Raw genomic sequence first — 27,679 nt, forward strand, 5'->3', positions numbered from 1 at the left:
TCTCTCAATTCCCATAACTGGCTCACTGCACACGTGTTATACTTATAATGACTAAAACACATTTGACAGGCCTTAGTGAGTCAGAGGACTGCAAAAACCTCATTTTCGTGTGGAGGGTACATTTATCCAAATGATCTCATTGAGGCATCACTGAGATTTTATAAGAAAAGTCAATGTGGCAAGTCCATGTTAAAATTGGGGTTGGCCAGTTAAGATGGAATTGGCACTAGATATCCTCTGAGAGGTCTCTGTGCTGTCAGATAAAGCAGAAATGCTCAACTCTGAAAGAGAAAAAATTTTTTCTAGTCAATATAACTGCAGTGAGGTCTATAATAACTGGAAAAAGCTATGTGTTAATATGCTCATTTCATCCTAATGGCGTTGACTGACTGACTAATGCAGGAAGTCAGTCATATGAAATCAGCCATTTTTGCTCATGGGTGCTCAGTTCTGTTGGCAATTAATTAAATGAATCACTTGATTAATTGAATACTGGTACATTAAAGTCCTCATGGGAAGTTCGAATTTACTAGTTGGGAATTCGTAATTACAATGGCAGATGTATTCAAGTCACTTGGTTCGAGCAAGATGATGATGTACCATTTTTTTTTTTATTATTTGAACTCTACTTGTACAAAATTATGCTAAATTATGCTTTTTAATGTTTTTCTTCAATTTATGATGGTTTTATAAATTCTATCATAATTGTACCATAATATGGTATTTTGCATATGCAACTTAGGGGTTGTTTACACCACACAATTTTTAACTAAAAACAGAAAACGTATGCGTTTTGGCCGTTTATTTACACAACAATGGCATTTTGGGGTCCTGAAAATGCAAACTTGTGAAAACGGTTTTCAAAGTCTAAGGTGCAGGTGCATAGCATTTCTTTAAAAAGTGGCATCGCCCACTACTGGACTGGCATGCATAACACACCGTTTTTAGTAGTTCGGGCCATTCATTTACACAACAATATTGCATTTTGTGGTCCTGAAAATGTAAATTTGTGAAAAACGGGTTTCAAAGTGCTAATTATAGGTATATGCACAGGCATACAGTGTTTCTTTACAATGCGACATCGCCAACTATTGGACTGGCAAGCATAACAGCGTTTTTAGTAGTTTTTGTGGATCTGTGTGAACAAGGAGCATCATCGCGTGAACGTACACTTAGATAGTCTTATTGTAAACATAAAAAATTATAATATCACTTATTTCAACAAGTTTACTGTCAATACAGATGCTGCATCTGAAGTGTTTTCTCACCAACAGGTACCCAACTCGGACACTCTGGGCTTAAAGAAAGTTTAGAGTTTCCTGCTCAAAATGATGACTTGGGTTGAGTGCGTTCAACTCGTAAATACAATCTTTCTGACATGACATGAACACATGAGGAAATCCTGGGAAAGCACTACTGGGAAGGAAACACTTAGCAAAGCGTCAGACAACACGTATCAGCCAACAATGCGTCATACATTATTTGTTTCCATTCTGTTTCCATTGCAGATATTTGACCACCAAAAAACAAAGGCCTGCACTGCCATACAAAAACACACATTCTTTTAAGGTAATATCTCAATTCTTTCAGGGAGTGCCGTTTTTAGTAACCTTGGATGTTCACTCCGTGGAAGGATTCGCCTGAAATGTGGCTCTAGCCACAGAAAATGAGGTCACCCCTGGGGCCGTTATGGTGTTGGTGAGCACCTGGTGGCTCTGAGGGAACAGGCCCTTTTCAGAATGAGATCATACGCAAAGTATTAAACACGCTCACCCATCACATTATGAACCCACATGGCATTAACTGAAGCATGTGAGAAATGTTTTGAAATATTTTACAGCAGAATGAGTGAATCTATGACTAAAGCATCTATGACTAAAGTGTTTACATTTATAGCTAATAGTGCCTACTACAGTATTATCTACAGAAGACATAATTCTCTCTTTACCTCCCTCCTTTTCACCTTTTTTCACATATGACATAGTCCATTGGGTCATCGCCTGCCCGCAGCCACTGCTATTCATATCTTGTCTGACAAATGAGCCGTAATTAGAGTACTTTTAGTTCCCCCTGTCACAAGAACAATTCTCACAAATGCACTTTTTGAGGTCTGACATGGCAGCTACTGAAAAAAAATGTCAGTTTGCACCGAGATTCAATTCATCACACTTATTGTATCACAATTTTATAGAAAGGAGAAGCTGCTTGATTCTGGCACATCTGTAAATGGGTAGCTGACAAATAACATGTAGGGGAGAGAGAGGTTTAATAAGTTTTAGATTGTAAACTGAGCACAATTTCATAATTACATAACCATATATGCCCATTATCTGTATATGTGATTAAGAGATTCAAAAATGATATAGATTTTATGAAACAAACTTATTTAATAAATTGATATGTGGCAAATGATTTAATGTCAAAGCAAATTTATTATATTTTATCCAAATATATCAAGTATATTGGTGCGTTTTTAATATAAAACAATATGTAATCTATAGCTCATGAATTATTAAATAAAAGCATTTTCCCCACAATGTCAGCTTTAGGGTAACCATTAGTCAACTAATAGTAATAATGAGCTCTGATGTTATAAATTAGCTACAATTGCAAAATAATGACATTTGTGTCATCATGGATATTTAAATCATTTTAAGTGTAATAATAGGCTACAATAAGTGTTGTGACTATAGTCACTCATGTTTTTTGTTTTTTTTCACCTTTTTGGAGCTCGCATAAATGGTTAAAAGCACAATATCCATTGCAGTCTCTCCACTGAGATCTGCATGTATAAAGATTATATATAGTTTAAAGTAATTGCAGATGAACTACACAATTAGTCACACTCACTGTTTGAAATGTCATGTCAGCTACCCAAATATTACATGTCAACTGACAGCATCCCTTCCCAATACAGCACATACAGCTGTGATCTATCAGCTCATGTAACTAGACAACAAAGTAACCTGATCCAACACTTTGACACTTATAACAACTGGTCAATCCTTCTTCCTATTGATCAGCAAACGAACAGGCTGAAAATCTGAGTAAACCGGTTCTGCGCTTCACAAATCAATGCTACACAGAGCAACGCATAAGGATCCACTTAAAAGATGAGCGCTAAAATTACCTGGTGAGAGTCCCAGGTTATTCTGCATGATCGGACCTTAATTTTGCTGCATTGTCCTTCAGCTGTGAATTCCTGCACAGTCTCGACGTGGTTCCACTCCATTTCTATCAGTTTTTCCGAGTCTCTTATGTGAAAAGCATCGGCGCTGTGTGGACGGATGCAGTGCAGCTGTAGTATCTGCGGTGTTGTGCTCGTTATGAGACCCGAGAGTCACACTCACAGCCGCAATCCCCTCTCCAAAAAGCAGGAGTGAAGTCATCCAGCACATTAGCGATGAGTCAGGCTGTCATCCCCACTCTGCGCGACTGACTTTGCTTGTTTTTGTTTATTATACATAGTTAGTCTCGTGACTCTGATGAGTAATTGCAGTACATTAAACAATAAAATGTTGGATAGAAACGCGTGACCTTTGTAAAATGTTAACGTGAATGTGTGATGATGGAGACTGCGTAAGTTTTTTCCCCCCTCAGGCTCAATTTTGACGTGCAAGCACTTCTCTCGCTCTTAATGTGTGTGCGCGTTTCTCCTGCCCAGAGAGTAGACTGCAGTAGTGATGTCCGATTCCTTAAAGAATCATTCGTTGGAGTCGGATCTTTTCAAAGAATCGGTTGAACAAGTTCTAAAACGCCGGTATAAATGATTCATTTAAGAGTCTGAGTAAATCATTCCCAGTTCGGAATCGTTAACGAGTCAAAAATAAATAAATAAAAAAGCTGGATAACTGCACTGAGAATTATCTCTTGTTCAGTTCAGTAAAATGCTGTGCCGTAACAAAATATCACTTATAAATCTTATTTGTCGATAAGATTGAGTAAACCGACCTGATAGGCTAATATTTAAGCAAACAAGTCAGAACTAGCGATGCCAGATTCACCGAATTACTCTTTTGAAGCAAACGGCCAAACGAGTTGGCAGAAGGTCTGACATTAAACGCCGAGTTTGATTCATTTGGACAGTTCACTCACTGAATCATTTACAGTGGTTTCTCACACCTAAATTGTAACAGGAAGTTTTATAAAAACAGAAAGCAAAGAAGAGGAGTGAGGATGGATAATTAGCTACTTTACTTACAATCCATTGTAGAAAACAAAGCTTGAATGTCTTCTATCGTTTGTCAGCGACGAGCAGCTTGCGCATGCATATGCATCTTGTGGACGATTCTGTGACACAGGTATATCACTCAATATCACAAAACTGTATTAAAATACAGAGTGTCTATTTAGCCTACACTAAGTGCAAATAGTTCGCCTTGTTGTTGGCAAAGGCTATTTACACTAACTCCGCCCACCAAAGTGTGATTGGAATAGTCAACACTGCAAAAAAACACTCTAGCTTCAATATCAGTTTGTAGATGGTAAGGCCTGTGCTTTTTGACGCGATCGACCCGAGTTCGAACCTGCCTTTTGCCGAACTTTTTTTTTCTCCCTTTTCAAATCTCATATCGCATCGAAAGACATTTATTTTCAATAAAAATGAAGGAAATAATCAAAAAGTTGAAAATAAGGTAACGGGTAGGGTTAGGGAGGGCTTTGTCCCAAAAAGGTGGCATCCATTTAATAGCCTGATTTGAATTAAAACTATAATTTACACTCCATACGTTATTATTGCTTACTGTTTTATAATGTACTACAATACTGAGGTTCAGATCATTTCCAATATTTGCAGTAAGTAGTATAAACAGCAGACAATCTTGCTATTTTAACATAGTCTAAATAGAATATATCACCAAGAAAATATGCTACTTTCACTTAGTGTAAATAGCATCTAATCTAATCTATTGCTATTTGCACTTAGTGTAATTCTATAAGTGCTGCCATTATATGGCAAAACGCCCCTGGAACGATTTAACAATTCATTGACATCGCGGCGTACAGTCCATATCTTGAATTTACAGAGGAGCAATAATTTCAGCGAATGGCTTTGCTTAAAAGGTTCTATTAATTTCTGTAATCGCTGCAACCGGGAAAAACTATAGCCCAATCAAGTTTATTATTTCACCGTGACATATGCTTCAATTTACAGCAACAAAGCAAATCGGTTCAAATGATCCGAGTCAATCGGTTCAAAAAATGATTCATTCGCGAATCGGACATCACTACAGCACGCACACACAGACCCCTCCTCTCCCGGGAGCGCCGCTGTCAGACTGCCCGTGCTGCGCCACAGCTGCCCCGCACTCACTTACTCCCAGATGCGTGACGGTCTCCAGAGAATCTGCCATTAATGTTTGCAGCTCTGCGACACAACTTTACAGCATGCGCGTGCTTTCAAATGCACCATGCATTACAGTGCACAAGAGGAGGCTGATGAAATTGATGTTTAACAAGGAAACACGTCAATTACATTTACAAAAAGTACCATTGTACATTGATTATTTCATGACACCATGTTACATCTTACTTCCCTAAAGAGGTTTACTATTCTTTATTTCAAATAATAGGCTACCATACATGTCCAAAAAAAATAGTCAATGGCCAATATAATATCATAAAGTGCGCTTTTAATAGCTAAAGTTTTTGCCATTATAAATGAAAATTCTGTCAGATTTCAATAATTAAGCAACAAGGAGTTAAAATTCACAAATTTGAAATGCATGTCTTTCGGCAAGATGTGATGCTCATTTGGGCTAATCCATATTAGTATTCCAATAGCGATGAGCAATTGAACAAGACCGTTTTTGTGCCAGTTGGATAAGGTATCTTGGACAGAAATGGGCACCGTCAATAAGTGCTATAATAACGCTGAGCCACCCATTTAGCTCCCTCTGCATTTTAATAGCTCCTCATACTGACCACGGTCACTCATGACTGACCTTCATATGTCCATACGCTGAAAAGCACAGCCAGTGCCACAGGGCAAAATCTGTGCTCTTAACTTCAGCGTACACACTGGACAATATGCATCAGATAGGCATGTGCTTTAGAGCAATGATTTGATTTGGCAAAAAAAAAAACAGACGTTTTAGTATCCACTAAATCAGTATTTATCAACTGCCGGTTAATGACAAAAAATTCGAAGGTCTGTTCTGATATAATGCAGGGTTATTGTTGATATTGATAAGTGCTGTCGAACGATTAATCGCGATTAATCGCATCCAAAATAAAAAGTTTTTGTTTACATAATATATGTGTGTGTACTGTGCATATTTATTATGTATATATAAAGACATACACATACAGCATATATTTTGAAAATATTTACATGTATTTACGTGTATATATTTATATTCATAAAAAATTATATCACATATAAATATATTTAATATATAAATGTAACATTTTATTTAAATATATACATTCATGTGTGTGTATTTTAAATACATAATAAATATACACAGTACACACACATATATTATGTAAACAAAACTTTTATTTTGGATGCGATTAATCGTGATTAATCGTTTGAGAGCACTAATATTGATATAATAAATAAATGCAATAAACATTAACTGAAATAAAAGAAAATCTTTTTAAATTTTATTTTAATTATTTTAATTGAATTATTTTATTTTTCTAGTTGCCAAGGCATCACTTCTCATTTAAATTTAGTTTAACTTATAACACTTAATTAATAATTATTTAATAACTGAAATGGAATTAATATAATCTATATATAAACATTTAAAAAAACTAATAAAAATTACAAAAACAATATAAAACCACTAAAACTTTCAAATGAAAAATATACAAAATATACAAATAAAAACTAATGTAAAATATTAAATTATAACAGTATATAAATGCTAAAATAACACTGACATGGTCTTGGAAAGCACTAATTCTAAATGCAAAGCATAAAATGCAACAAAGTATAAAATGCAACAAAGCATATAATTGTGCAAGTATTTAAAACAATTTGAATATTTGATTTTAAGGACGTCTTTTTATTTAAAATAATGATTTCTGTTGTGATTTTGGTCATAAAACAACGTCTACTGTAAAATCTGGGTCTAAAGGAAAACCAGTTGAGAAGCACTAAATTTCAGGACAAGTTCTAGATGATAATTAGAAGAATTCACAGTGTTGTCTTCAAATGCAATGACACTATGATTCACAGTATTTGTTTCCTTTTCCCCGCTGCAATTAGGCAGAAACACATTGCTCTTTCATGACTATGCAAAGCGCCCTTAGGGACAACATGCACAGATCTTTGAGAACTTTCAAGGGCTAAGCATTCATCTCTACGGACAAAGCATATGCAGTCTCGCAGAACTTCTAATCGCATTTTACGGTGAATTTTGATTATCTAATAAAGTTTTATCTGCCGGCTGCAGGAGGTGCAGTGCAACTGAAATGGTAACTCTAAGCATCATCACAGGGAATGTTACAGGAGCATCTAGAGGCAGAAAAAGAGAAAGTGAAGGTCAATGATAGTGATATCAGAGTGGAACAAGGTCAGTAAGCTCAGACAAAGCTGCCAGACGGACCAGGCCTGAAAACCAACAACGTGCCTGATGAAAGATCTCTTTATATTATTGCATAGCCAGACTTTTAACTAACAGCATAAAAGTCTTGTCCAGATTGCAGCTCATTCTGGCCAAGAATCGCCCACTTAGTCTGACTTACAGTAAAGACACCAACCACAGTTTGTTTTGCTTTTACATGCCACTTAAGGATGGATTTACCTAAAACTAAATAGCATTAAAAAAATGTATTTTAATAGTGCTGTTGTGTTAATGGTCTCAGTAAAAGAGGTTAAAAAAATGCACAAAATGTGTATACACTCTCAGAAATAAAAAAGCTGCCACTGGGGTGGTACCTTCTCAAAAGGTACACTTTTGTACCTACACTGTAAAAAAAAAAAGTTGAGCCAACTTAAAATTTTAAGGCAATCAGCTTCAGCAGATTTCTGAGTTTTCTCAACTTGTCGTTTTAAGTTTATACAACAAAAATTTGAGAATCTCCCACAAAAATAAATTGAGCAAATTAAAAAATCTGCTGAAGCTGGTAAAAAAACATTTTTTAATTTCGCTCAACTTTTCTTTTTTTACAGTGTATTAGGTTCAAATATGTACACTTTAAGTACTAATATGTACCTTTAAGGTACCAAAATGGACCCTTTAGGTACAAACATGTACCTTTTGAAAAGGTACCGCCCCAGTGACAGCTTTTGTACCTTTATTTCTGAGAGTGTAGATTTATATCTGACCAAAAATAATATCTAATTCTCTGCCTCAAAACAAACTCTGATTTGTTAATTTGTTTGATGCAAAGTTACATAAAGCGAGCACTTGCTGTATTTTTTTTTTTATTGTGCAATAAGCATGAGATTATAGAAATTAAACATATAAAGGCATAAATTAAACATATAATTTAAAGGAAAATCTGATATTTTTTATACTTAACATCAACAAAACATAGTACGACTATTTTTTTTCAATTAAATTAATTCTTTTATTTAGCAAAGATGCATTCAATTGATAAAAAGTGACAGTAAAGATTTTATATTGTTAAAAATAATTCTGTTTCAAATAAATGCTATTTCGTTTGAACATTCCAAAATGCATTGCAGTTTCTACAAAATTATGAAGCTGCACAATTCTTTTCAACATTGACAATAACAAGAAATTATGAGTTATGGCTGCTAAAAAAATAGCTTACCCATCACAGAAATGAATTACATTTTAAAATACTGTACTAGTAATATTTTAAAGTGTAATAATATTTCACAATATTACAGTTTTAACTTTATTTTGGTCAAGTAAATACAGCCTTTTGAAAGGCAGTGTACATCCATCTTTAAAAATACACACAGATGGGCAAACAACACATGCTGACATGTGCATAATGACTTAAACCATCCTGAATAAAGTCTGATGTATTCTGATCCTGATAGAAATACTATATAAAAGATAATACATGGCCGTCAAATGTACAGTGTACACAGTCATTCTCAGCTGCTCGGCAGTATTATCAGGAGGAGGAGACTTTTGGTGTTCTGAACATGTAGCTAATATTTTGCCTTCTGGCCCTTTGACCTGGTTTAAAGTGGAGCACACTTGCAGACTTGCATATTACTCTGACAGTTTTAGAGTAAGAGTATACAATCAGGCCAGTGCAGAAGTTCAGAAGTCCTGAAGTTTATTGGCCGGATGTAATTAAAATATCATCATATGATACGTCCTGAAAAAGAAGCCCCCGCTGCCTGGATTATCAGTAATAACAGCTGCATAATGGGACGCGGGGAGGGCCGCATATCGGGATGCTGCAGTGAGCGCGTCACTCATTTATAACATAACTGATGACGCTGGGAAGGTCCCAATGACCGCCTGTTCAATAGCTGTGCGGCTTTATGGGTTTTATGATTACAGTCTTGTGGAATGTTAATCAGTCTGGAGATCTGGTATATATACCTACAGACATCAATTTCCTTTTTCTTAAAATACTGACATGGATACTGGCAGAGGAATGTAGATGTGCATTTCTGAGCTCGGAAAAAGAGAACACTACCTATCAAAGACAGACACAAAACCAGTCATAAGTGTCAATTTTTTCGAAACTGAGATTTCTACATCATCTGAAAGCTGAATAAATAAGCTTTCCATTGATGTGTGGTTTGTTAGGATCGGACAATATTTGGCCGAGATACAACTATTTGAAAATCTGGAATCTGAGGGTGAAAAAAATCTAAATACTGAGAAAATTGCCTTTAAAGTTGTCCAAATGAAGTTCTTAGCTATGCATATTACTGATCAAAAATGAAGTTTTGATATATTTACGGTAGGAAATTCACTAAATATCTTCATGGAACATGATCTTTACTTAATATCCTAATGATTTTTGGCATAAAAGAAAAATGGATAATTTTGTCCTATACAATATATTTTTGGCTATTGCTACAAATATAAGACTGGTTTTGTGGTCCAGGGTCACATATGCAGTGGAATAGGAAGCATACAGAAACTAGGCAGCGTTATGTAGTCGAGTGATCTTTTGAGAAAAAGGGAAACCTGTGTATTCTGTTTCTCTAAAATGTCCTGTGTCCGCCACATGAACCAATCCGCTGCAAATGACTTTGGTGGGGGACCGGAGCTTATCAGCACATTGCACACAAGCTCCCTGCTGTGAAGCTTCCCAATTCTTAAAAGGAACAGCTCGCCCAAAAATTTACATTTTGTCATCCTTTACTTAACTGTTTCAAACTTGTAGAAGTTTCTTACTTCTTTTCTAAAATTACAAAAAAGCACCAAAAAAGACTTTTATACACTATATTCCAAGTCTTCTGAAGCAGTGTTGATTTAACTAAAGCTAAAACTATTAAAAATGGGGCTTAATAGAAAAGAAAAAAAAAAAAACTACTAAAACTAAAACAGTCATAAAAAAAATTCAAGTTAAATAGAAATGTTAATATATTTGAAAAACAACAATAAAAATTCTAAAAGAACATCAAAATTAATCAAATTAATTTTACAAAGAAAGTCATTTGAATTCAAATGAAAATATAAAAAGAAAGGTTAATTCAAAATGTTAATACGAATTATAGTAGTACATAATTTTTTTTTTTTAATATATAAAATAATAAAAAATATTAAAAAAATAAAAATATATAAATCATATAAAATAATAAAAACTTAGTCTAATTTTCTCGTAGATGACTCTTGAATCATGAAAGCTTTCTTTTAGCAAACCAGCAGACAAGTATTGCATATTAATTTTGTAATGAGCCTGAGTTGTGTGAAGGGTAAGAGTCTATTACAGTACGTACAGAAATACCTAACTGTAAGTTATCTGCACTTTCAATATCAAGAACAATATGACAACAGATGATCATCCAAAATTCATCACGTTGTCAAGTGTGCATGCCCGAAGATAATTTAATTAAAGCTCAAATGAAGGAAAAGTGACAGATAAAAGAGGTTTTTAAGTTTAAGTCACTGCAGTAAAAGAAAAAACAAACCCAGATGTACGTCAAAAGAGTGCTTTACGGCTTGGCACATTTACACTACATAGAAACTACACACATTTATTGCACGAAAAGTAGAGCATTGCTCAGTTAAGTGCTGAACTTGTGTTTTGTCTACACAGTTTCACCGTAATTACGTGAAGCCTCGGTGAGCAGCCCTCATTACGAGTCTCAAACAGTCCAGAAGGAAAGTGTGACGAGAACAGCGTGAATGTGAACGTACCCCATTCTCGCAAGGCTTGTCCGAGTTCCCCTTGCTCTTCCTGTCGGCCTGCTCTGAAGTTTGACTTCCTGCTGGAAATAAAACAAGATTACATCATCACCCCTGCGCTCCAACAATGTCCAAACGGTTGCAGAGCGTAAAAACTGTCACTGTGGCGAACATGATCAGTGCTACTGGACAGAGGGGCATTTTTGTATTGACAAAACATAAAATAATAAAACACCAGTCACACGTATGGCTGAAAAAAAGAAAGAAAATGGGTACCTTTGAATCTAATGAGCATGTGATCCAGCAGTGGGATTTTGGCTGGCATGTTTACCCTGATTAGTCTGTGCCGAGACAGTGGGTTGTTTAACAACGTTTACCAACCTCCAGTCATTTCTCTTTTGTGAGCCTTTGTTTCACCAGCACTCCCAACTGTGCCATCTATAAATAAGCAGGAGCTTAATTCTCTAAATCCAGGGCTGTGTTATTATGTGTAATCCTGTCAGAGGCTCTGGAAATACCAAGACCTTCATGGACCGCGCTGCCTCTGATAGGCCTGTACACAATCCTGCTGACCGCCCTCTGCCCTCACAGACTAATTTAGAATGTAGTGATACGATGAACTAGAATTTTACTTTTTCACATTCCAGTGCTGCTTTCCGTGCAAAAACCTACTGCCACAATGTTTCCATGGTGTTACTAATGAGGCTGCTAAGGTGTTATGAGTGGCTTTAATGCATTGTTATGCAGTTGCTAAAAATAAAATAAAATAAATATAAGCTTGATAAGTTTAAAGATTAAGTATTAGTAAGTAAGCATTAGTATTCTTAAGTATTGATAGTTTAATGATTTTAGTATTGTAATTTTCATGGTATTACAATTATAATTAACTAAAATCAAAAATGTAAACAATTTAAATATTGCTATAAATTTTAATTGAAATAATACAGTATAATATAAATACTGACAGATAGATAGATAGATAGATAGATAGATAGATTTCCAACATTTCTCATTTAGTTTAATTTACTTGATGTAATAAAACTAAATAACTGATAACTAAAATCAAAATAAAAAGGGAAAATTTAAAAATAAAAACTGATTCGAAATATTACTAAAAACTATAGTCAATGATACTAATATTTTTCGGTTGTACTACAAAATATCAAAAATATTTATATTAACTATTTGATTTTTTTCTTTTTGTTTTACAGTATAATATAATTATTATTATTATTTTTGCTTTTTATTTAATAACAATAAAACATAATTATTATTGTATAGTCACCTATAGCCATGTCAAATGGGTCAAAAATAGTGGGAATGTAGCCTATAAAACTGGAAAGTTTTTTTTTTAATACAATTCAGCCCTAAAAGCATGGTTTGCACTCAAAAAGTAAAAAGTCATTTTTCAGCTGTTTAAGAAAATTATTTAAATTTTCTGTGCTGATGCTCTCCCCTACAATATCACTCCAATCATTCATTAATAATGTCTTCATATTATTATTATTTCTCTTTTTTTTTTTTTTACTGTGCAGCCCTAATTCAAATCACTAATCCTATGTATGAGCAATATAAATAGTGACGCATTCTCTCATTTTAGAACTCAGAGTCTGTATTTCTCTGTGGAGGTCAGACAAGCATCGGTGCTCCTCGTCTCCTCTAGTCTGATGGTCTGTCTCAGGTGCAGATATGAGCGCAAGAAGGCGGGAGACCAATTACACACAAAGAGGATTAGTTACATAACTGCAGAGAAAAACTCTGCAAAGCCCAACGCTCACAGGACTCTCGCTTAAAACAACTGAAAGATTTAATAGAAAGTTACTAATCACAAACCTCAACTTCAGATTAGCGTGTTGGTTCTGAAGGTAAATCTCATACTATTTTAAGGCTTTTTTAAAGAAATTAATCATTTCACTCAGCAAAGATTTCATTCAATTGTTCAAAAGTGACAGTAAAGACATTTGTAATGTTACAAAAGATTTAGATTTCAAATAAATGCTGCTCTTTTGAACTTAATATTCACCAAAGTCTCCTGAAAACACAACACTTTACACAACACAACTGTTTTCAACTGAAGGATCACGTGACGCTGAAGACTGGAGTAAAAAGGTTGCTGAAAATTCAGCTTTACCATCACAGAATGAAATTAAAATAGAAAACATTTATTTTGAATTGTAATAATATTTCACAATATTACTATATTTTTGATCCAAAAATCGTGGACATGAACAGTCTCGTGTAGCTTTTGCCCACCTTGAGAAACGTTTGCGATGGGAGACTCCTCGTGCCGCAGGTAGAACTTCACTTCCTGTCTCCTTTGACCCCATTTCTGTAAGTGCTCGAACATCAGCTGATCAAAAGGGATCGCTCTCTCTGTGAATAAGCACACAGACACTCTTTGTCACATGCACTCTATGCTTACCACAGAGAATGTGAATGTCAAAACTGTTATAATACTTCTCTATTTTCATCTAATCCTTTCTATTACACAATAGCCCCGTAGCAAAATATGGTGGCGCGTCCAGATGAAAAAGGTCTGGCTATCCTTGCTAAAGGCTATCTTTACTGTCTTTGACAGTGCGGGCCGCGTGCCATGTGTGGGACACTAGAATAACAGGCCCACAGGAGCCATGTAAACAAACCTAGAGGCTGCGGCCCAGGCCCTGAGACGTCCTGACCCATATACTACCACCCACTGTCTAGGACAGACTCTGACAAGGACGTCATTGTTATGTGATGGACAGTGTTGCTTTCTCTGTGGGATCTGGTCCATGAACGTTTCCATTCAGTGCTATTTACTGATGTAACAGAGCTAAGCAATACATCTGTATCTGTCAGCCATATTGAGCAGGGCATGAAGAAATCCGACTGCACTGTACATATGGCATGTGTCTGTATTCACTGACTAAAGAACAGGTGATTTATGAGACTAGACTAGAACGTACTTTATAATTTTACAGTACTGTGTAATATGTTGAATCAACATTAGTCTCAGACTCAGATGGCTCGCCTACGGGCCTCCATGAACCATTTAAGTCAATGTTGTGCTGATTTATTGAAAGAAAGCCGAAATAAAATTAAATATAAAAATTTAAAATAAATAAATAATGTAATAGTTAGTGCTGGGCAGCGATTAATCGCGATTAATCGCATCCAAAATAAAAGTTTTTGTTTATATAATATATCTGTGTGTACTGTGTATATTTATTATGTGTATATAAAGACACACACATACAGTATATATTTTGAAAAGATTTACATGTATTTACATGTATATATTTATTAATATAATTTATATGATATATAAATATATTTAATATATAATCATAACACATTTTTCTTAAATATATACATACATGGGTGTGTATTCATATATACATAATAAATACACACACATATATTATGTACACAAAAACTTTTATTTTGGATGCGATTAATCGCGATTAATCGTTGCCCAGCACTAGTAATAGTATATAAATGATACTAAAATAACATTGGTTCATGAAAGAACAGCACAGTTAACACAAAAATACACTGTAAAACCGAACAGTGAAATGAATGAAATGAAATGAGTTAATTTCACTTAAATAATAATGAAAGTTCATTAGACTTAATTGAAATAAGTTCTGTAAACTCAAAATGTTGTTGTAGTAAGGTGAACTTAAAATGATTGCGTTTTCTAGTTCCCAGCATGCTTTGCATCAGACAACAAGGAAAATAAATGCAGAAATTAAGTGTTATTTTGTGTGTTTTTGCACAAGATTAACAAAGAGACACAAGTTAGTACTTAAATGTTGTGTTATGTTAAGATTTACATAGATTTCTGTTATGTTGGTTTTGTAGTGTTACCGTTGTGGTGAAGAGTAGAGCCTGTGGTTGAGGTTGAGGATGGACAGTAATCCTTAAAGACTATATATACTGCATGTTGTTTGACTATTTACATGCAAGTGTGTCGTGAGTCTTTTAGATAACTACATTAGCGTGCCAGTGTGCTGTTGCAAACTAGCACTTAACTATAAAAATCTGAATGAAGATTTTATGAGCTGTTTATGGAAGCAAGTATAATTATCATTGTGATGAGTGGGGTGGGATCATGGAAGTGAGGCTTGGATTGGCTCCCATGGCTCTCAGCCCCGCCCCACTTGTCATAAAATTTTAAGCTCTACTAACTTAAAAACATTGAGTTTGTTTACTCAAATGTTTTGAGTATTCTTAACTTATCGGGTTTTACAGTGTAGTTGTCCAAAATGTCAAGCTGTCCAAAATCCGATTAGCTGGTTTTCTGCAAATTCTGGCATTCAGGTGCATCGATTTCTTTTTTCTCTCTCTCTCTCTTTCTTTTTTTTTAAATCAGGAAAACAAAACCATGTTGCTAAAATTAAGCAATTAATAAACAGAACTAGTCACTGGATAGTTGATATAGCATCAAATCTAAATTTGCATACTATCCATCCTAAATTTTTATGGAAGATGAAATAAACTTAAGCCCAGATGGTATACTAAACTCTGCAGATTTAAACATATTTTAGTTAATATGGCCTACAATGCAATGGTTCTCTTTTGACTTTTTCAGTTAGATGAATGCATTTTAATGCATTTCATTTAGCCAGATGCTAACACATACTAACTAACACAAACAGTGAATGACTTGTTCAGATGACTCGTTTACACATTAGTAAAGTGGTTCTTGGAAAGAATAAGATGTAAAGTGGACCAGACTTTATGCCAATTATCAAAAGTCTGGCTCTACAATAATAAGTCAACCATTCTAGGTAAAACTGAAGAGTTTATATTGTCTAAATTCAACCAAAGCAACACAGACTATTTATATTTCAACTTGCAAATTAAAATATACTACCATTAAAACGTTTGGAGTTGGTAAGATGTTTTAATGCTTTTTAAAGAAGTTTCTCATGCTCACCAAAGCTGCATGTATTTGAAGAAACTTCCGAGAAACATTCATTTTTAACGGCAGCAACGTTTAATATTTTTGTGGAAACCGTAATGCATTTTTAACTTCAGGATTCTTTGATCAATAGAAAGTTCAAAAGAAATGCATTTATTTGAAATATAAATATTTTGTAACGTTAGAAATATCTATACTGTAATCTTTGATAAATTATAAAATTATTTATTTTAAAAGCATCTCAATGACCCCAAACTTTTGAATATTAGTGTACAGTATGTGCCAACAGACTCATACCTTTTCCTCTCCAGACCTCAGCGAGGTGGCAGCCGCTCTCCCCAGCCTCCTTACAGAATTCCACCACATCCTTGCAGAGCGTCTCTGGGGTAATGGGCACCTCAGTCAGCAACTGTTGATTATCACTCAGGAATACAGTCAGAATCATCTGTAAAGAGGAAAGAATAACATCTTTCTTTGAGTGAACTTCCAGCCTCTCATTTTGACTGTGTGGGTTTCTCCTTAATCTCTCTTGCCTTGTCATAATTCTCCAACTGTTTACGTTAATTTTCCCCGCCGTCTCATCAAATGAGTGCCAATTGCAAAGACAGATGAGAGCTAAATAAAAGACATCCAAAAGTTGAGCTGAAATCAAGGGAATTGCATGTTTATTCTACACACTGCCAAGAAAAAGTATAATCATTATGCCTGATCTATTATCTCCCACGTACCAAAACATATTGGCAAAGACTTTAACCACACACAAAATGGAAAATATCTAAGGTTTCTAGGAGATTTAGGAAAGAAACCTTTCAGAAGGACAGCAAAGTCTGCATCACAGACGTCAAACAAGTTATTTTATCTAATCATTAGATGATACTCCATCATTCAGTGGGGTTTCTATCAAAGAGGATTAAACTAATGGTCAGGAAAATTGGATTAAGAATTGGACAAAAAAACTTAACTAATAAAATCTTCTTGGTCAAATGGCATTTGTTAGATTTTAGATGGTGCTCACCTGTGCAAAAGTCACTGTGGTGAGATGTCAAGTGGCACAATGAGAATAAAACAAAACAAAACAAAGTAAAATAAAATGCCTTTAAACAGAAATATTTGAAAACATAAATCTGTCATTTTGGATTAACATTGGAGTACAGTAAGAATGATTGCAACAAATAAATCTCTGTAGGTATACCAGGCATTTGGAAAATGCATGTATTTTATTACAACAGTCACCAATAAAATGTAAACACGTTCACATATTTCTTCATCCCGCTTCACTTCACTTACAAATTTAAATGCTTTATATCTTATAAATCCATCTGAATTCAATTCCCACCCGGGGCATGCTTTACTCCTAAAGTGTAACACAATCCCTCCAAACAAGCAAGCAGCAGATTGAAAGAGAAATTCTGTGAGGGTTGGATTACAGGGCAGAGCTATAATAATCTGATTAGACGGGGGTGCAAACATGCGAGCGTGTGGCTACAGAGAGCTAAGGAAACTGTTTCGCTGGCTGAAGCAAAACAAATCCAGAAAGGGAAATGCTGCTGTGATCTGTGAAGACAGCGGATAATCCCGACCTGGACAGCTGCCTGGAATTTTACTGTCACGAGGTTTCATATTAAAATAGCACAGCGCCAAAAAAAAAAAAAAAACGTCAAATCATGCTTGCACTCCATCTGAACAATTCAATTGCTTGACCAAAGACAAACATTGTAAATCAATTAGAATTAAAGGAACAGTTCATCCAAACATTTTAATTCTGCCATCATTTACTCACCCTCATGACGTTCAAAACCTGTGAACCTTTCTTTGTTAAGAACACAAAAGCAGACATTCTGAAGAACTGTTTTAGTCCATACAGTGAAAGTCAATGGGGTCTAAAACTACATTGGACAACAAACGATCAAAAAAAAAAAAAAAAAACCAGGGAATGACATGAGGATTGATTTAATGAAAACAGAATTTTTAATTTCTTGGTGAACTATCCCTTTAAATAATGAAAAAAGCAGATTGACAGGTAACACTTTACATTAAGGTTTCATTAGTTAAAAACATTAATGCAGCTAATAATGAACAATACTTCTACAGCCTTTATTAATCTAAGTTTAAGTTAATTTCAACATTAACCAATCAATTTCTGTATCTGTTAACTAATATTAACAAAGATGAATACATGCTGTAAAAAGCATAATGTTCGTTGTTAGTTCATGTTTTCTTGTATATTAATTAATGTTCACAAATGAAACCTCATGTAAAGTGTTACTGAATGACAGTCTGTGAATCCTAGGAAACACTGAAATGCAACATCATCTTTTACTGAATGAAAGTTCCAGATTCTATGTTTTTTTTAAAAACACACACAGTAACTAATTTAAACACATTCCTCAATTTGCATAAACAAACAAGCAAAAACATGTACTTAAATGATGTACTTATAATGGAAACTGGAAATACACCCCATACTTATCTGAGACTTCCATTTTAAGTGGAGTTCTGTCAACATATTTTTTGTTTGTTCATTCAAATTGAGAGAATTTTCTCCTAATCAACAGCATACCACAACTTTTCATGCAAGAAATAAACAACAAGCCTATCCCAGCATGCCACAAACACGTGCGTGAAATAGCAGCCTTTGATTTAACACATCCGCGATCCGTTCCAACTATAGCAAGACTTAATTTAACACTCCTCACTTACACATGCACTTAAAAACAAATGTCAATCTTCTGAAATCCGCCATGCCCCAGACATGTCCCGCTATTTTAAACCATACACAAGTGCCTAAACTTCTATCCTCAGCGTCCACTCGTCTGCCCCTATCTCGCATGTCTTAAGCCCTCTGGACTTTCACCTTAGTCGCCCCATGTGGCACCTTCAGCTTCCGGTCTTCCATCCCCTGCGCCCGCGCTCTCTTTTGCAGCCAGGGCCTGGCCTTGGAGGCGCTGACCAGGCTGCATAGCACCATACTGATGAACCTCCTCATGGAGCTCTGAGGCTGGGGTTGATGGATTGGAGGAGCCGGGCAGTCCAGGCGCTGGGGAGCTGCCTGCTGCCACTGGAGTGTGTCTGTCTCTCTCTCTCTCTCTGGGTGCCTGGCTGTCTGTCTGACTGAGAGTGTGTGAGTGGAGATACTATAGAGTGGTTAAGGAAGGGGAGGGGGGCAGGGGGCATTTTGGGAAGGGGAGGGGGGCAGGGGAGGGTGGGCGAGCTCTCTTTCCCAAACTGCATTCCCTCAGGAACAAGCAGAGGTGCCAGGGGAAGATAAGAAGTATCTGATGACAATACACAGACCATCCTGTGACATGTCACTGATAGAGCGGACCGAACTCCACGTCACGCTCACTCAGACTAAAACACACACTTCGGCATAGGAAGTCACACTCATGGCACTTACGTTATCGAATTAAGAAGAACACATAGACAGTGTGCACTTAATGTATACAAGGGCTTTAAAACCTGCCGATCATCCATTCAGATTAAAGTCCTCATGAAATCAAAATTTACTTTGTTAGTGCACATTGTTTGACGGCTTGGCCATAAAATCCTTAACTGGAAAAATAAAACCCTGCACTCTATTCAATATTCCGTTTCTGCTGGAAATACATCACAGTACTTAAGTAAAGTTGGCAGCAACTTCCGGTTCACGTGGCCTTTAAAATACAAAGCATGCAAAATGGTTGCTAGTGCTGTTGCCAGAGCATTTTCTAGGCAGTTTCTAGCATGTTCTGAATGGTTGCCAAAGCTTTGCTAAGCAGTTGGTAGGGTGTTCTACTGTAGATGTTTACAGAGTGTTGCTAAATGGTTGCAAAGGTGTTCTGGGTGGTTGCCAAGGCATTGCTAAGTGGTCGATAAAGAGTTCTGAATGGTTGCCAAGCAGTTGCTAGGGTGTTCTAGGTGGTTTCCAGGGAATTGCTATGCAATTGCTAGTGTAATGTAATGTAGATGCTTACAGAGCATTGCTAAATGGTTGCGAAGGTATTCTGTATAGTTGGCAGCAGTTGCTAATGGGTTCTAGGCTGTTTCTAGCATGGTCTGGATGGTTGAAAAGGAATTGGTGGTGGTTGCTAGGGTGTTGTAGGTGATTACAAAAACACTGCTAAGCAGTTGCTAGGATGTTCTGGGTGCTTGCTTACTTGCTCATGTCAAAAGTGCCCCTACCACCAAGATCTTCTGGTTTCTAGATTTGACTTGAATCCCTCCTTAAAGGGATAGTTCACCCAAAAATGAAAATTCTCTCATTAATTACTCACCCTCATGTCGTTCCAAACCCATAAGACCATCATTCATCTTCGAATGCAAATTAAGATATGTTTGATGAAATCCGAGAGCTTTCTGATCCTCCATAGACAGCAATGCAACTACTACATTCAAGGCCCAGAAAAGGACATTCTTAAAATAGTCCATGTGCCAAAAGTTGAATATCTGATTGCTTTGAAAACTAAACTCTGGGAAAAATAACCCTAACATTTATAAGTATGATAATAATAATAGTGATGCATGCTTTAGCATTAGCACCACTAATAATCGATATGGACTCATCTCTGCCCACGACGATTGCGCAGAATCTACAGAAGGTTTTCTGATTCCAAAGAAGGAGCTGAAGTCGCAGCACTCAATGCATTGTCAATAATAAATCTCAGGACACAGGCAGGCCTTGTCACTGTGGGTCTTGGGCGTCCTGACAAATAGAGCTCTGGCTGGGACACGTCGGACCGGGTAAAGCTGCCCAGTTTCCACTGTAAAAACTGTTATTGCTTCCTTAAGTTTGTAACATGTCATTAAATAAGAAGCTTCTGTATGAAAAATCCTAAAAAGGACATCAAAACGCTTCTGTGAACATCATATAATACTATCCAACTGCTTAACACCCAAATGTCTCAACATATAACTCAAAGCATTTTTAATTGATTTGATACAGATGGGATATGTGCCCCTGCTTAAGCATTGTGGGATTGTTGACACTGTGAATGCTCACCTGATTTACTGTACTGAGCCATCAATAGGGTGTCCATAGCAACGACTGCATCCATGGAAACATGTCAGTTCCCCTCACTTCACTGCCGGTCAAAGACTTGCATAGTTAAGTGCAGTTAACAGCAGTAAACAGCACACTCAATCTCGGAGCATTTAACGGCCCTGACAGCTCCTCGCTCTCATGAGTCTGGCACCTGGACCCAGTGAGCTCAAAAACAGACCAGAGTATGTTTGGATTTCACATTTAATGGAAGTTTTGGGTTTGATGGCATGGAAAAAGGACTAAAAGGAAGCTGAAATGAAAAATGAGGGTAAATGAGAATAAATCATCATGAATTCCAAGAAAGAATTCATAAATAAAACTCCAGCCTCTTACTCATAATCAATAATCATTAGTCACAGTTTTATTTTTTTCCCCCATGTAGACAGACAGATCTAGAGAGAAAAAAACTGTAACTATATATAGAGAAGTATATATAGATTTAGTTATAGATATAGTTACAATATTTACAACTACACAAAAATGAAATCTACAGCTATATATATATAGAACTACATTATATATTTACACTACCATTTAAATGTTTACTGAAAGAAATTAATAAATTTTTTAATGGCCGACATATCCAGAGAGCAGGTTGGTTGACATACACTACCCATAAAAAGTCTGAGGTCAGTATTATATATTTTATAAATAAATGTATATTTTTATTCAGCAAGGACACGTCGAATTTATCAAAAGTGACACAAAAGACATTTCTAATCATACAAAATTTTCTATTTTAATAATAATAATACAGATTTTATATATTTCTACAAATGTTCTGCCAAGCACTATATCATGTAATAATATGTGCTAATGATATTAATTATAAAATGTATAGTTTTCGTCCTAGCTTCTGATTCGTCAATACAACATTTCAGTAGAGCTGAAATCCACAACATAGTAATATCTATGACGTATGTTTACCTTATTATGTTGCACCCATAGAGGACACTGACATCATATCATAACTTTATAAGTTTACTGCCCTCTCGTATTGATATATAAGCAAACCTAGTCACAAAATAATCTAAGTAACCATTATTGCAAAGGTGAAGCACAGGAGACGATTCCCTCGAGAGACTTAGAGATTCAGCAGTACTGTGAGGTCGCAATTTCAATAATGAATCTCTGGGGAGATGTGAGCGACACTAGTGAGGACTAATAACTAAAGCACACACTGGCTCAGCTTCCTACTACAGCGACGTGGGACGTATTAAAGATCCTGAGCTGCCAACACACTGTTCTGAGTGCAGATGAAGTTGTAATCTCACAGCCAGAAAACTGCCTGCCAGTGTATAAAGGACAGGCAAAAAAACACATGATGAGACCGTAGAAATGTGTGTGCGTTCACCTAGGGCACAATTTGTTCAATCTATAACTGGAAATTGACAAGAAGAGACAGATTCATGTTCTCACAGCAAATGAAAATCAGTCATGGTTCATCTAGAAGCTTTAATACTCGGTTCTACAGGAAATGAACAAGCTGTGAGGTAAACAGAGCACATCTTCCTATTTACTACTTCATTATGCAAACGTAAACTCACTTGTCATTGCTTATAGCTGTCATAGACTTTGCACTATGGGCGGCATGGATGTTTATGAATATTCAAAATGCTGTGAGCGATTTTGCATAGCAAAACAGACTAACTCTTGCTTATTGCAAGCGGCAAGCTTCTGAAAATTCTCCAGACTTTAATTAACTTAACATGAAGACAGATATTTCTGCTTGCTTATCATATTTGATATTTTATTTATCTGGTCCCAAAGGAAGAAAATACTTCTGCATTTCCCATCCAGCACTTCTAGAGTTATAAATATTCATATGCACAGTAAGTCAACATAAACCCCAGCTCTGAAAATAAAAGACTGATCTGGGTTAGTGATGTAAGGATTGCAAACATAACGTTTTTTTGAACCCGTTCTTTTTAGTAAACTGGATGAATCAGTTCACCAAATTGGACTGAATTGTCTGAAACAGTTTGCAGCTCGAGTCAGCACGACTCTATAAGTTACTCAATCAAAACTCACTCTCAGATGTGCCCGACAGTCACTCCGACTCAAAATGAGCCAATATCCAAGAGTATATGATCCTATTATGCCGGCTTTTCCCAACTCAGTCGGTGCTCCTATGAAGGTGTGCAGTCAAGTTCAACTTACAAACTGTCTGCCGAGGGTTTAAAAAAAAGTATGTTTCTGATGACTTTTACTGAAAAGGATAAAGTATAACAAATAAAATTGATTGGACTTACAACAGTGATCAGATGGCAGCAGTCAATGGCAGAGTCGGTTAAATGCAGCAGTTTTCGAGATACAAAGGAACATACACATAAAACATTCACATATCTTATCATTATTGGGTGCTTTATTAAGGGGTAATGAAGTGAGAAATCTAAATTCCCTTTATCTTTTGATATATGTGACCCTGGACCACAAAACCAGTCTTAAGTGTCAATTTTTGAAATTGAGATTTATACATCACCTGAAAGCTGAATAAATAAGCTTTCCATTGATGTATGGGTTGTTAGGATAGGACAATATTTGGCCGAGATAGAACTATTTGGAAATCTGGAGTCTGAGGGTGCAAAAAAATCAAAATATTGAGAAAATCGCCTTTAAATTTGTTCAAATTAATTCTTAGCAATGCATATTACTAATCAAAAACGACATTTTGATATATTTACAGCAGTAAATTTACAAAATATCTTCATGGAATAATGATCTTTAGTTAATATACTAATGATTTTTGGCATAAAAGAAAAATCGAAAATTTTGACCTATACAGTGAATTTTTGGCTATTGCTACAAATATACCCCAGCGACTTAAGACTGGTTTTGTGGTCCAGGGTCACATATAAGAGGTCATTGTGCTATAAAAAAACATTCTGCAAATTTCAGAACTCAAAGCTTTCTCGATAGTCTAAAAACAGCTAATATTGAAGCCAGTCTGCCAAAACGACAGGTTGTGGAATGTGCCACGTGCCACTTCATGACGTAATTGTGTGTATAAACACCACCTCCACAGAAGATCATCAATGCCTGCTTCTACATTGCTGCCTGTTTAGCCCCGCCCACTGATTCATGCATGCAGTGTAAATTAATTCTGTGCCGACTATATTGGATCCGATGTCGCACCACAAAAGTGGGAGTAACTGTTTTTATTACGTAATCACTATTTTGTCTGTTATTACAGATCGTTTGATATGTACTGAGTATTTATGCGTTTTTAACCTAAATCACAGCAGCATCCATCTGTGAAGGATGTAGGCTGTCAAACAAACACAACTATTAGCCAATCATAGCAGTAGGCATTCACTTCCGACTCTACAATCCACCACGCCTATTCAAACAGAGCATTAAGATGAGGGGTGTCAAAACAAGACAGAAAATAGTTTATTACTTCTAAATTATGATGTTTTTGAGGTAAAAATCTTGATAACATTATAAGTGGACCTCAGAGAACAGTACAAAACAAAAAACAAAGGCAGTTCATGACAACGTTAATTGAATTGTGTATACGTGACATAAACTAACTGGTCAATCGGTTATTTATACCAGTTCACTGAAACAAACTGTACGATACAACCAGTTTGTGGGAAAGAATTGGACTTCCCATCACTAATCTGTGCCTGTTGGCTGTTTGGCAGATCAATTCTCAAGCTCTAGCAGGATTTAAAGACATCTAAACTGTAGTACTTTTATAATTACATGTCAGTCTGAAGTCCTGAGGTTAATCGCACATGTCTGCGTTGACGTTTGACATGTCATGGAATCATTCCTGCGGTATACTAAAGGCAAAAGGGGGAAACATGCAGCCAAAAGTGAGGGAATCTCTAATTCTCCACAGAGGAAGTGTGCAGTCCATTAGCTCTATTAGTTAACTCTAAATCCACTCCCAGTCCAATCTGTCTGAACTCCAAATGTGACTGCCCTTTGCAAAGGTGAAAGGTTAACTTCAGTACAGAGGATGCTCCTTTCATTCACCTTTGATCTTTGACCCCATCTGGCTCTCCCTGTAATCTGTGCTCTAATACGTCCTATTGTGGGACACTTCTGCCTCATGGAGATGGAAAATAAGATGGCAGTTTCTACTCTAACAGTATTCTGTTGGAACTGCTGGAAAAAGTGCTCCAGGATTTGGGGTGTGAGGGATTTAAAAGCACACAACCCTGAGTGTGTCACAATTCAGGAATTCTGACAACTGACCCAACCTTTCCACAGCTCACCGCACAGCGCCTTAAAATACTCCCAGCAGGCTAATGTTTCATTCAACACAGCCACAAACTGCATCACTCTCACACAGAAACAATGACAGAACAAGAAATCTGACAGGATGAGGAACACAAACACAATCAGAATGTAGAATAAATATCAGTAAAAGTGGAATATATAATAATTGAAAAATATATAATAATTGGGTTAACAAGACAATCTGGTAACACTTGACAATAAAGTTTCATTGGTTAACATTAGTAAATGCATTAGCAAACATGAACAATATATTTTTAGCAGTTTATTAATCTTTGTTAATATTAGTTAGTAAAAAATATAATTGAACACTGTTTGTTCATGGTACTTCACAGTTCGTTAATTAAAGTTAAAGGTATAGTTCACCAAAACATGAAAATTCTGTAGTATTCTTTAGTAACTTTAACCTAACGTTGTTCCAAACCTGTATGAATTTCTTCTGCTAAACACAAAAGAAGATCTTTTGAAGAATGTTGGTAACCAAAAATTTCTCCACACTGTGGAAGTCCATGGCTACTGGCAGCTGTATAATTACCAACATTTGTCAAAATATCTTCTTTTATCTTCAACAGAAGAAAGGTTATGATCAACTTGAGGTTTAATAAATGTCAACAGAATCTTCTTTTTTGGAAGAACTATTACTTTAACATAGACAGTGTTTGATTAAAAAAAATTGCACGTTGAAATTGACTAATTTCACTGGCTAATTTTAATAAATTTAACAATTACTTATTGTAATTGTAATGTGCTACTGACAAACCTTATAGCTACAAGGAAAATAAACCAATATTGACCAAGTGTGTGTATATACATACTTTTACTTAGAAATAATTTGATGCAAAGTACAAAATAAAGCATGGTGATGGTAGAATCTAAGTGCAGAACTTTTCTAAGCCCGTTTAAAAATCACTATTAGTATTAAGTAACTGGTTCACTTGTGTTGCGCTTCATATTAAAAATGTACATTCATACATTTTAAGAGTGGATAAAGTGTCTAAATACTTTTGGGGGTCTGTTTAGTGAAGAAAAAAAAATCACTCAGAAATTGCCAGTAAATTTCACAAACAAAAGAAACGGCAAGTAACAAATCGTTAGTAGAAAACTGAAATAAAACATACTCAAACAATCTTCCTTCAAAAATGATTTATATAATGTATGTAAATATAAAGAAATCATACATATTGTGCATGTAATTCACTCTAGGAGTAAGCCGACTCCATTCAACCAAAATTTGTTAAGCCACATAGGCTGCTGTTGTTTTGACTTAAAATGGCATATAGGCTGTGTGACCAGTCACTTACCCCTCATAACAGGCATCCCACAATTTAATATTAAAATCCATACTACACCCAATTGATTATTATGTCTGGCACATGCAGTGATTCCTTCAGCATGCTTGCTTCTCTAACTCTGACAAGCCATAAGAACCGCATTCCTTCATGATAGTAACTGAATCCCGCAGTCCAACGCAATGCATACACAATTTATGAATGAATGTTGAGTGAGAGCTGTCAATCATGCTCCTGACCGACAGCTCTGAGTCTCAGCGGCAGTAAAGTATCATCAGCTGCTGCAAACTTACCGGCATCATGATTGCAGAATGGCGAAATCAAACAGGAAGACCTGCACGAAAAAAACAAGTCTTTAACTTCCAAAGCAGAGTGAACAAAAAGTTAGATGAATAATTCTGTTATTCAAGCCCTTTGCCCGTTATGAGTTTGGTCCTGTGAATGTGGTGAAAGGATGCGCCATCTGAACTGGGTCATTTACGTCACAGCGGCGTCCCAATCCAGTGGCTTCGGCGTTTTGTGCAGGGTTTTATGGCAAGCCGTTTTCACATTTATGTCTTTAACTCGCATCTGTTTATACTTTACTCGTATTTTTAATTCACATACTATTTACAAACTGTCCATTAGATTACTGTAAGGCTATATGAGAATACTGGAATTCATACAGTGTCTGAAAACTCGTCCATTCATTTTGGAATAGATACTGGTAAATATCTGAATGGTTACTAGTAGGGGTGGGCGATATGGCGAAAATATCATATCACGATTCTTTTTCATGTTGGTTTTACTATTTTGTCTGAGCAGTACAGCCAAACTAATTTCCCTATTATAAAGACAAAGCCTTTCAAGGTAACAAAGTATAAAAAAGAATGGTGGATATTTAGGCCAAAGCGGGAAAAGATAAAAATCTTTGTCAGTATTTTATATTTGTTATTAAAAAATAAGAACAAAGATACACATTACAAATACACAC

General features: G+C 35.8%; 1 protein-coding gene across 6 annotated transcripts in view; it reads right to left on the reverse strand.

Annotated features, from left to right (window-relative positions):
• Nucleotides 1–27,173, reverse strand: part of ppp1r13ba (protein phosphatase 1, regulatory subunit 13Ba) — a 39,672-nt gene extending 12,499 nt beyond the window's left edge. For 2 of the 6 annotated variants that reach the window (XM_058748862.1, XM_058748858.1), the window contains exons 1-4: nt 19,004–19,273; nt 16,447–16,594; nt 13,497–13,616; nt 11,256–11,326 (exon numbers count right to left, since the gene is read on the reverse strand). In XM_058748862.1, the coding sequence (XP_058604845.1) occupies nt 11,256–11,326; nt 13,497–13,616; nt 16,447–16,594; nt 19,004–19,135 (471 nt within the window). In that variant the 5' untranslated portion in view covers nt 19,136–19,273. Of the gene's footprint in view, nt 1–3,130; nt 3,648–11,255; nt 11,327–13,496; nt 13,617–16,446; nt 16,595–16,682; nt 17,101–19,003; nt 19,274–26,999 lie in introns of those variants that run through there. The other 4 variants (XM_058748860.1, XM_058748859.1, XM_058748861.1 and 1 more) reach the window with 4 other exon arrangements.
• Between the last annotated feature and the right edge of the window lie 506 nt (nt 27,174–27,679).

This window comes from Onychostoma macrolepis, chromosome 17 (assembly GCF_012432095.1).
Source record: "Onychostoma macrolepis isolate SWU-2019 chromosome 17, ASM1243209v1, whole genome shotgun sequence".
Classification (NCBI taxonomy): Eukaryota; Metazoa; Chordata; class Actinopteri; order Cypriniformes; family Cyprinidae; genus Onychostoma; species Onychostoma macrolepis.